General features: G+C 49.0%; 1 protein-coding gene across 1 annotated transcript; it reads left to right on the plus strand.

The window, feature by feature from the left end:
* Positions 1–2,812: 2,812 nt before the first annotated feature.
* LOC136477098 (glutamate decarboxylase-like) lies at positions 2,813–7,898 on the plus strand. Its single transcript, XM_066475120.1, has 7 exons — positions 2,813–3,110; positions 3,188–3,392; positions 5,607–5,807; positions 5,902–6,116; positions 6,594–6,847; positions 6,937–6,989; positions 7,161–7,898. The coding sequence occupies exons 1-7, from the start codon at positions 3,022–3,024 to the stop codon at positions 7,650–7,652; spliced, it is 1,509 nt and encodes a 502-aa protein (XP_066331217.1). The 5' UTR covers positions 2,813–3,021; the 3' UTR covers positions 7,653–7,898.
* Positions 7,899–11,187: the final 3,289 nt, after the last annotated feature.

Below are 11,187 nucleotides of genomic sequence, written 5' to 3' on the forward strand. Positions count from 1 at the left end.
TTGAGTGGCTGTGAGCGACTTGAGTATTGGCGGCTGTGGCTTGATTCGACAGAAACGGATGGAGCCCGGGCTTGGTTCATCTCTGCGGTCTGAGCCATAGCAGCCGTCAGATAAGCTTGTATGTCATCACGGATTACTTGAGTCTCGGGAGTGTTGGGCAGCCGCTGCATTGTCGCCATAGCGACGGCTACGTTGGCGCTTGGGGTCTTGAAGACTTGTTTGTCCCCCACCCTGTCGAAAGCATTGTTGAGGTCACGTGGCTGGACCCTTATGCGTCGTGCCTCCTGGTCTGCTCCAGCTTCGGTTTGCCGGCGATTAAACCGGTCAATATTGCGTGCTTCGCGTGCAGTCTTTTCTTGTTCTGTTTCGCCAACCGCTGGCGGCTCGTCGTTGCTGACAACATGGATTAAATCCCCTCGTCTTAGCGGGAAAGACGGAAATTGGGGGAAACCCGGGGCGTGGTCTGGTAGATCCAGATCGTATTTGACGCCTTCATCTTCGTGACGCTGAAGCTCGGTGTGGACCGATGCGTTGGAAGCAATGCCGGATGAGGAGCTGGAATCACCCTCTCGGACTGTGTGGACGGATCCTTCTTGATAATCTTCGATCCGGACCATGTTGACGATGTTGCATGGCTTCGGCCGAGATCGGTGTATAGGACACAGATCCGAGCGGCGTCGTAGGTTGTACGCGTAGCTGGAGGCAGCGTTTCGCAGGCCGTAGGGCTGGACCTGGTGGTTCTCCTTCGGGACCTCGTACTCGCAGAGTCGGAGACCCGTCGCGAAGGCTGGCTGGCGACGAGCGGAGCGCCCCTCAGGGGTAGATACGACCACAAGATCTGTTCCAAGTCGTGCAGGACGACTGGTCCGAGCTGGTCGGATAGATCTGTTGCGGGGAGATGTTACCTGCTCATTAGGTTGACTTTGAATCGTACTTACCAGAGCTAGGGTTTCAGCGAGTTTGATGCCGACCCGATCGATGGAGTCGAGCAAGTCGGTGTCGTCGATCTGCTTTCCTTTGTAGCGGGGAAGCGGACGACGGGTTGTCGGCGTGGCTGTAATCGTGGTCGGAGCCAGATGTACCGTGGTCGGAGCCAGATCCATCGTGGTCGGAGCCACGTTAGTCGTGGTCGGAGCCGTGTCCACCGTGGTCGGAGCCGTAGCCGATGCAGGTGAAGTAGTCGTCGGCGCGGGTTGAATCCACGCCTCCTCCGCGGTCATGGCGATGGAAACGTCGGGGCCGGTGGTCCAGGTGATCTGGCCGACGGTGAACGTGAGGCCGTTGGGCGTAGCCATGGAGCCGGAGATGATGACCATCTTGTTTGCTTGGAGAGCAGTACGCACACCCCCTACCTGGCGCGCCACTGTCGACGAAATATGGTCGGCAGTCTACCTAGGGGTATGCCCAAGGTAGTAGATTATCGGCAGACAGATGCGCAAGTCCCAAACAAGACGGTGACGCAAGACAGACACGAGGTTTTATCCAGGTTCGGCCGCCAAGAAGGCGTAATACCTACGTCCTGCGTCTGATTTGTATTGCTGTATGTCAATGAGAGATGATTTTTAGAGGGGTCCCCTGCCCGCCTTATATAGTCCGGGGGGCAGGGTTACAGATCTGGAAACTAATCCTAGTCAGTTACAATTGCCATATGTGGCCGGACAAGGATTCCTATTCTAATCGACCAGGATCCTGCTTGGTCGCCAAATCCATCTTGATTCCTTGTGCGGGACTCCGATCAGGTGGACCGAGCCGCACGTCGTTTTTCGGGTGGACTGAACCCATCGATCCGGGCCAGCCCAAGCTTAGCCGTAAGGGTATAGGGGTTAATACCCCCACAGCAGGCAACACATTTATGCAGATTAATGTTGCCAAATATATATGTAGGCCCCACATCAAAAGTTGGACCCTAAAATTGAAACCTCATGTTGACATCTTAAATTTTTTTTGCGAAATTGACTGAAATTAGGTGGGAATAACTGGTTATAGCAGGCAGCAATATTGTGCAGATTATTTACAGTAATATCAATATGTGGGTCCCAGCTATTGTGGGATTCGCTGCACCGCGGAAAGCATACAATCACAGCGTACATGATTCGCCAAGAACACTCCAGTCCAGACTCCAGAGGCCAGAGCCCCCATCCTCGCTCATGGTTCGCAAAGAGTCCACGCACACTTTTGACACTTTGACAGTATGGGCGCACGGCGCACCGGAGTCGTCTGGTTCTCGCGCCCACGATCCGACGACACGCAGGCAGCAGCCGTGACGAAGCGAGCCAGCGAGAGTGATCGGGCGCGCGGGTGATCGATCCACCGGGCACCGGCCGTCTGCAGCGCGCCACCACGCGTACCTCTCGCCGAGCGGACGCGTGCGCCGGGCCACACGCGTACGTGTGCGACGCGGCCACTAAACAAATGGCCGCGCGGCACCCCGAGCTGGCGGCTGGCGGCTGGCGCCCGACCCGCCTCCAAAACACCCCAACGTCCCCGTCGCGCCGGGCCAGGCTCCAGCGACAACGCCGCACCGTTCCCACGCAGGCACGCACTAGCCTTCCGCTCAGCGAATCGATTCCCCTTCCCAGCGCGCGCTCGCTCTCGATCCATCGGGGCCGTCGGTCGCTGTCCGCCCGATCGCGGAGAGCGGAGTCGATCGGGAGCGAAAACGATGGTGGTTAGCGTGGCCGCGACGGGGCCCGGCACGGGCGCCGAGCCGGTGAGCTCCACCTCCTTCGCGTCCCGCTACGTCCGCGACCCACTCCCACGGTCAGTTTCTTTCTGCAGTGGCAGTTCCGTTTCAGCCCGCCGCGGCCGCGCGGAGGCCGCTGGTTGGCCAGGAGACACACCACGGCCTCCATTATTGATAGTACTGTAAAGGCAAGGTGTGTAAAGGCTGCCATTATAACAGAGCCATTTTAGCAGCACCATACCAGTAGTCCAGTAGCACTCACAACACAAACCACCACCACCGAAGGGCGAGAACGAATCCCAGAACAGTGCAGCAGGGCACAGCCACAGCGGGCAGCCATGGTGCTCTCGCACGCGAGCTCCAGCCGGGACGACGACACGGTGGCCTGCACCTTCGCCTCGCGCTACGTGCGCGAGCGCTTGCCGCGGTGACGTGCCGACCAGATCCGGGCGGCGACGGTTCGCTGCCTCTGCTTGTGCTGATCCGGTGCTTGCTTGCTTGCAGGTACCGGATGCCGGAGCGGTCGATCCCGCGGGAGGCGGCGTACCAGATCATCAACGACGAGCTGATGCTGGACGGCAACCCGCGGCTGAACCTGGCGTCCTTCGTCACCACGTGGATGGAGCCCGAGTGCGACAAGCTCTTCATGGACTCCCTCAACAAGAACTACGTCGACATGGACGAGTACCCCGTCACCACCGAGCTCCAGGTACTATTACCATGCACCACCAACAACGAAGGGTCAGGTTCAGCACTTGCCATGTTGCTCTGTCTGTCCTTGCTAAATTCGACTTTTGCGTCCGCGTCCATCCTGTTTCCATATGAAGTCATGCGTATGTCGAAATGGAGCCTCAAAAGTCAGAAGTGCCCAGTACAGTAACTGCCAAGAACGGAAGGGTCTGACCATCCCATGTCCCCAGACATTTTGGGGTTTGGACTGGAAAATACATGAGTTTGGATAAGTATGCTATTTTTTCTACGAAACATAAGGCGTATTTTTCTAAAACTTGAGTGTCAGCATGCCAAAAGTTTCAAGTTTTTCCGTATGTTTGTATGACCTGATATCCTGAATACCTGATAAACATGGATCTGATCTGAAGAGGCAAAAAACTCGATAGTCCCATATTTATTTCCTGTTTGAATAAGGGGCCGTTTGGCACGGCTCAAGAATGGCTTCAGGAGCTGTTTTACAGCTCCGTCAACCAAACGCCTCCGCACCGTTCAGCTCCTGGGAAGAAGCTCCGCGATTTCCGCTGAGACGAGCTAGGAGAGAGAAGAGGAGCCAAAAATACCTGCTTCTCCCAGCTCCGTCTCGATCTGGTAGACCCCATCACGCCCATGGTCAAGTCTGCCCCGTGGGAAGGCAAGGCCGGCGTGGGGAGGGACGACGGCGCGGCCGCGCGGAGAGTGGTGGAGGCGGCGCGCTCGTTGGAGCGCAGGGCACGTGCGCAGGGGCGCCATGGCTGCGCAGTGCGTTGAGGCATCGGATCGCGGGGGTGTCATCGCGTCAAGCTGCGGCCATGCGGGCGCGTCCATCTGATGGAGAAGAATGTGCGGTGGAGAAGGCAGAGAAAGAAAATGTGCGGTGGAGATTGGAGAAGATAAGACAGAGAAAGAAAAGGAAAGAGAAAAGAGAGAAAAAAGAAAAAGAAAATAAATAAGGGTATTATGGAGATTTTACCCTTTCTAACCCAGGAGAGAAGCTGTTTTGCCAAACGGTCAAAAAAAACTGTTTCAGCTCCTCAAGTGAATCTGCTCCCCTGATAAAGCTACAACTGAAGCTGTTTTGGCTGGAGCCGGAGCTCTACCAAACGGGCCCTAAATAAGTAGACAGTTATTATTGACTCACATGATAAAGATATGCTCTTTCAACTCAAACTTTGCGCTTAGGGGCAGAGCCAGGATTTAGACATAGGGGGCCAGGGGGCCCTTTAAACCGGCAACCATCATACACGATAAATTCATATACAGTAATGGCATACATAATAACCAAATAAATGTTATTTTACAATACAAAGAAAAGGATAAAAAAACTAAAAAAAACATTGACATAGGAGTACGAAGAAAAATGGAACAAAACTTAATCGGCCCTAGGCCTCTAAACTCCCACTCGATTAATCCAATTCTTAGGCCAGAAAAAATCTAGATGATAACAAAAACAAAGGAGATGAAAAGATACCAGGAAGACTAATTCAAAATAATATAGATGATGTTGAAGATAAATATGGAGGGAGAACCAACAAGCAAGCACTAAATACATTGTTAATTAGATAATTAGGGTAGTATTGTAGGGACTTAACCAGAATATTGGGTACATAATAATAGAATCACAGCAATAACAACAACAAAAGGAATGAGAAGCACTAATTTAATATTATTAACTAGCTAATTAGAGAATCAACTACCTAATTATGGGGAAGTACTGTGGGGGCACCGGACTGTTGGGGGTGCCAGGCCCCCTCAGCCCCCCTCCCTTCGCCACTGTTTGCGCAGGTCTTTTAACTTTTTGCTGAATTTGGTTTGGTTCACTGACTATATTTTGATTACTGTCTGAATGACCTCCCTGAAATCAGTATTTGTTGCACTATTAATGTCCAGTTAACTGGCAAACTGGTTGGTTTCAGCGACAGGCAAACCAATTACTTGTAGCACATAGTAGTTCGGTTCAGTCGGATGGACGATGCGTAGTGGCGAAGCTATAACAAATGGTTTGTAGGTGTGATTAACTTGTCCGGCAAACACTAAGTAGTGTTGCGCCGGCAGCTTTTACCTGGTTACTGATACTACGACTTTGGTCATTTGTAGAACCTAACTAGGAGTAGTTCATATTCACAAAAAAAAAAAAAACTAGGACTTGTTTGTACAGTTCTGCTCTGTTGGTTGCTATTGTGCATCTGCTTACTGCCTGTTGCTATTTCTGCAGAACCGCTGTGTAAATATGATAGCTCACTTGTTCAATGCACCGATTAAGGAGGATGAGACGGCTGTTGGAGTCGGAACAGTGGGATCCTCAGAAGCGATCATGCTTGCAGGTCTAGCATTCAAGAGGAAATGGCAAAACAAGAGGAAGGAACAGGGGAAACCATGTGACAAACCCAACATTGTCACTGGTGCTAATGTTCAGGTATTTTGTTTGTGTAAAACTGCCGGACAAGGTGATCAGATTGCAACCACCATAAGTGTCTGAAATATGCCTTTGGCGATTTCTAATGTCCTAGGTTTGCTGGGAGAAGTTTGCAAGGTATTTTGAAGTAGAACTAAAGGAAGTTAAGTTATCAGAAGGATATTATGTCATGGACCCTGTCAAGGCTGTTGAGATGGTGGATGAGAACACTATTTGTGTTGCGGCAATCTTGGGATCAACTCTCAATGGAGAGTTTGAAGACGTCAAACTATTGAACGACCTTCTTACAAAAAAGAACAAGGAAACAGGGTAAGCATTTGTTTTTTCGATGCCTGGGATTCCAGGGTATTATCTTCTGAATGCAACCATAACAGTCCATCGGTTCAGTAGTATTGAGGCAATGTATGTTTTCGGTTCAAAGTGACTGTCAACCATCGTTCCAAATTTTAGATAAAACCTTTGTTAAAATGATTCCTTGAAAGAAATGTTGCAAACTTATTTCCAAGAATGAACCCTTCTTGCATTATTTGGGTAATAACAAATGGACTGAGTCAAAACTTATTTGCAAAAATTGAACCTTAGGTGAATGATAAATGAACATTATTGCCATCAGTGCCATGTCACTCCAAGCAATTATAGGTTGCATTTTCCTGAAACCATCCAAAAGAATGGGCTTCGCTATCTTTCTTATGGATATGACCAAACCTTTAAAGCTAAGCAGACTAACACAACATACTCTGCTCTAGTTTCTGTCAAGATGCTTACTCTCTTATGCGTGCAATGAAGGTGGGATGTGCCTATTCATGTTGATGCTGCGAGTGGAGGATTCATAGCACCTTTCCTCTACCCTGAACTTGAATGGGACTTCAGGCTACCTTTGGTGAAGAGCATCAATGTCAGTGGGCACAAGTATGGCCTTGTCTATGCTGGTGTTGGTTGGGTCATTTGGCGGAGCAAGGAGGATTTGCCAGAAGAGCTCATTTTCCATATAAACTACCTAGGGACTGACCAGCCTACATTCACGCTCAACTTCTCCAAAGGTATCTTCCATTCTTTCTTTTCAGGTTCGTGTCATTTTTTAGGTCTTCCTCATGTTGCAGGGAATTGAGTGCTTGGCAATTTTCTTCAGGTTCCAGTCAGATCATTGCGCAATACTATCAGCTCATTCGCCTAGGCTTCGAGGTACTGCTATTCTCCTCTTGATCAAACAGTTTGACGTATGTACAGGGAACAAAAAGATGCTGTCTGATACATTCTTCTTCAGAGCATATAATTTTTCTTTCAGTTTTCCCTTGTGCCGTTGTTACAACCTGCAATCTGCTCTATTATTTTGGTGCCACTTTTCTGATGTAGGGGTACAAAAACATCATGGAGAACTGCCAGGAGAATGCCGCGATACTGCGAGAAGGCATCGCAGCGACCGGGCGGTTCGACATCCTGTCCAAGGACACCGGCGTGCCGCTGGTGGCCTTCTCGCTCAAGGACAGCAGCCGGTTCAGCGTGTTTGACATCTCCGAGAACCTGCGGCGGTTCAGCTGGATCGTGCCGGCGTACACGATGCCGGCGGACGCGGAGCACGTGGCGGTGCTCCGCGTCGTCATCAGGGAGGACTTCAGCCGGAGCTTCTCCGAGCGGCTCGCCTCGGACATCCGGAAGATCCTGCACGAGCTGGACGCGCGCGCCACCCACGCCGTGACCTGGGTCTCCACCGCCACCGCCACCGCCGCCGCCGCGCAGTCAGACGACGACGGCGTCGTGGCCAAGAAGAGCGTGCTGGAGATCGAGGGGGAGGTCGCCGCGCGGTGGAGGAACGCTGTGAACAAGAAGAAGACGGGGGTCTGTTGATGCGTTACAAGGGGAGGGCCGAGGGTGTGAGAGTGAGTCGGAGGTTTCACCATGGCAGCTTCGTTTATATGTGTGATTGTGTCTGTGCAGACGCTGGGTGCGGTGGTCCTGTTGCGTGTAGCACCGGGCGTTGGTCCAGTACTCCAGTTACGTATATGTGCACAAGGACACGGTGCTGTATGCAGTATGCAAATGTTCAGGATTCAGGAACCAGAAATAATGTATGTAAATGTTGGATTTATGCCACATGTTGGCCCTGTACGTACTTCCCCTCTTTCGCAATATATTTGTTCGTCAGGTATTTTATGTAATCTTCCCTAATAATATTATTAAACTAGAATTACGTTCCTGCATTGCAACGAGAATAAGAAAATATATCGTACACTGCCAAACTTTTATCATGATTACCAGTGGACTGAAATAATTATACAACCTTGCACTGCCATCATTCATGGAGGACACTGACCCCGGCATTCACGGGAGCATGGAGCTGCATGAAAGGAATCCAAGGTGAGTAATGCAAAGGTATGCACATAATCCCTATTATTTTCTTCTAAGCACCATCATTTTCTTACTCAAATATACTTAGTACATTGCTTAAAATGTCGACATTCATCAAGAGAGGGATTAGGTGGGTCGCCTGACCCCTCTCTCTCTCTCTCTCTCTCTCTCTCTCTCTCTCTCTCTCTCTCTCTCTCTCTCTGCTCCTATCACCTCCAATCACTCCTACCTTGCATGTGTTGAAAAAATGCAAAAGCTGATGATGTGATTCCACCTTTCATCCTTGCCTCCCACTCACCTTGGCCTTTCCTCCAACATCTCTAAAGTTTTCAATCAATCCCTTCACATTTCTTCTTTTGATTCTCCTGGAGTAAGGATGGCAACGGGATGTACCCGTTGGGTATCACCGGAACGTTCTCTTTCCCGCTATAGAGAATTCATCCCGTCCCTATCCCATTAACTGTCTCTGGTATAGATTCTTGCTCATCCCCGTACCCGTCGGGCACCGGTTGGGTAATAGATACCCGACGGGTACTGCATACCCGATAAACAAGGGCACTTGGGATCGCAGCTTTGCAATCGGAGACGTTTCTTCTTCACCCCGGGTATAAGTGTCGGAGTCTCGGAGATGTCGAGGAGAAGGAGCGAGGTTGCGAGGAGGACGAGCAAAGGTGGCAGAGAGACTGAACTGAGGAAGCGAGGAGCACGAGCGCTCGTGAGGCAAGCGTGCTTGTGCTGCTGGCGGAGATGGTGAGGAAAAATTGAACTAGGGTTCCTAGAACACACAAATTATATATATATGATTGTTCAGATTTGGACCAAAATACATATGTTGAGCTTTTTTGGGCCTAATACTCGCATGACAGCTTAAATAGTCGGGTTCCCCAATGGGTAACGGGGACGGGTAAACAGGGAACGTTCCCGTATCCGCTATACCCGTCAGGGATGGATTCTTGCCCATTTAGATACCCGCGGGTAAAGATATGATTCCATCCCCGTCCCCTAATAGATCAAATACCCGTCGGGTATCGGGGCCCCGTTGCCATCTTTATCCTAGAGCCATGCATACGTCCTTGGCACTTTGCACCTTCCTGGCTCCATTTATGGCCTTGGGGTGTGCACTCTCTCTTCATATAAGAATTTACAAGCCTTTGCTAATATCCACACACCTCTTCTCCTTCGTACTCCACCACCGAAAGCCAATTTGCCTAATCACCAAGCAAACCATCCTACCAGGAGAAGAAGGGCAATGTTGTGGTGATCTATAAATCAAGGACGTGCTTTGTTTTCGCTAACCCATAACCCCTCCTCTTGAGATTGTCATTGGTTTTCATGAATCATGAAGAAAGGTCTCAAAGGTTTCCTTGGCATAGGAAGTAGCAACCGAGTTAATAATCATATCCGATTCCCATCGGATAGCCACTCTTCGTCAAGAAATCAAAGCAATCGCGACAACAATGCCATGAGCCAAGGAAGTGGAGGCCAACAAGTGGAACTTCGTGTCTTGACAAGTGATGAACAAATCATTTTGATGGACGATCGGGAGCAACAAGCCTTTCAAATCCTGAAGGACCACACATTTCTACACATCCGAGTGTACGATCATGACTTCCTCAACCACACAGGTATGATTACTGAATTTCAAAATATTTTCCGCACTACCAGTTGGGAAAATTTTTGATGTATCATTGAAGAAGGGTCTAGACAACTCACCTTTGAATTTTTGTGCACGCTTACAACAACTACAAATCATGTTACTTTTAGACTCCGAGTTATGAATGTCATTAGTTCTTGGAAGTCTAGAATCATCAGAGTTCTTAATTTGTTTCCAGAAATCAACTTTATCAAAACCTTCAACAGCTTTGTCTAAATCAGGATTAATGCAACCTTTATTAAAGCAAACAAAGCACTAAATTGTTTCCATGGGAACGTTTATTGCTCACCAAAGAGTCTAAAAGTAACATGATTTGCAGTTGTTGTACGGGTGCAAAAAAATTCTATGATGAGTTGTCTAGACCCTTCTTCAATGATACGTCAAAAATTTTCCCAACCAGTAGTACGGGAAATATTTTGAAATTCAGTAATCATACCTGTGCGGTTGAGGAAGTCATGATCGTATACTCGGGTGTGTAGAAATGTGCAGTTCTTCAGGATTTGGAAGGCTTGTTGCTCCCGATCGTCCACCAAAATGATTTGTTCATTACTTGTTAAGACACGAAATGTTGGTGGGTTTACGTGTACTTCTTGTTCAATCTCGAGATTGATCGGTCTACTCAATTCCTCGAAGATACTCGTAGGGTAGGGCGTGCGTATATCGTTCATAGAGAGTGAATGTATGCTCAAATTTATACGACGGTGCCGCATAGGACTCTTCGTGCAATGCCCCACCGAGCAGCTTCCAATGGCCCACTCAGGTGGCGGCAAGATGGAGGAAGGAGGAGGATGGAGTGGCAGTGGCTAGGATTAGTCGCCGCCCATGTAGCCCATATGGGGAGTGACATGGGGGCCTCTTTTAACAGAACGAGTTCATAACCAGCCTGTTCGTTTGTTGGTTTTAGTCAGGGCTTATCAGCCAGCCAACATTATTTTTTTTTCTCTCACAACAAACCAGCACCAGCCGGGCTTATCAGTTCAATAACCAACCAGCAAACAGACCGAACATATCCTCTACGGGGGCCTCTCTGTCATAACATATCCTCTCTGTATATCTCAATCTAATGAAATATATTATATTTATTGCTCATATAGCTTCAAACGGATGGAGTACAGCCACAAAGATGCTATCTTTGTGTTAGATCTTCTCCGATCCATTGGCAATTTGTATATGTAACTAGATATATGCCCGTCCGTTGCACAGGGTAATAAGTTTATATCCACATATATGATGACACACGTGGCTTGAGGATTAGACGAAAATATTAAGAAATATACAAATCTAATTACATAGAAAATATAAAGCCCATTTCATGATTTTTGTGACCTATATCGTGTAGACCTAGTTTCTATAAACCTAACAAAATTGGTTTCATTTTTT

The sequence above is a fragment of the Miscanthus floridulus genome, chromosome 8 (genome assembly GCF_019320115.1).
Source record: "Miscanthus floridulus cultivar M001 chromosome 8, ASM1932011v1, whole genome shotgun sequence".
NCBI classification, from domain to species: Eukaryota; Viridiplantae; Streptophyta; class Magnoliopsida; order Poales; family Poaceae; genus Miscanthus; species Miscanthus floridulus.

Bases quoted from the DNA above. Each gene is read 5' to 3' on its own strand.
- LOC136477098 (XM_066475120.1), top strand. From the start codon at position 3,022: ATGGTGCTCTCGCACGCGAGCTCCAGCCGGGACGACGACACGGTGGCC. The intron at 5,808-5,901 runs GTATTTTGTTTG...CTAATGTCCTAG, and splicing joins TCACTGGTGCTAATGTTCAG to GTTTGCTGGGAGAAGTTTGC. The intron at 6,848-6,936 runs GTATCTTCCATT...AATTTTCTTCAG, and splicing joins CACGCTCAACTTCTCCAAAG to GTTCCAGTCAGATCATTGCG.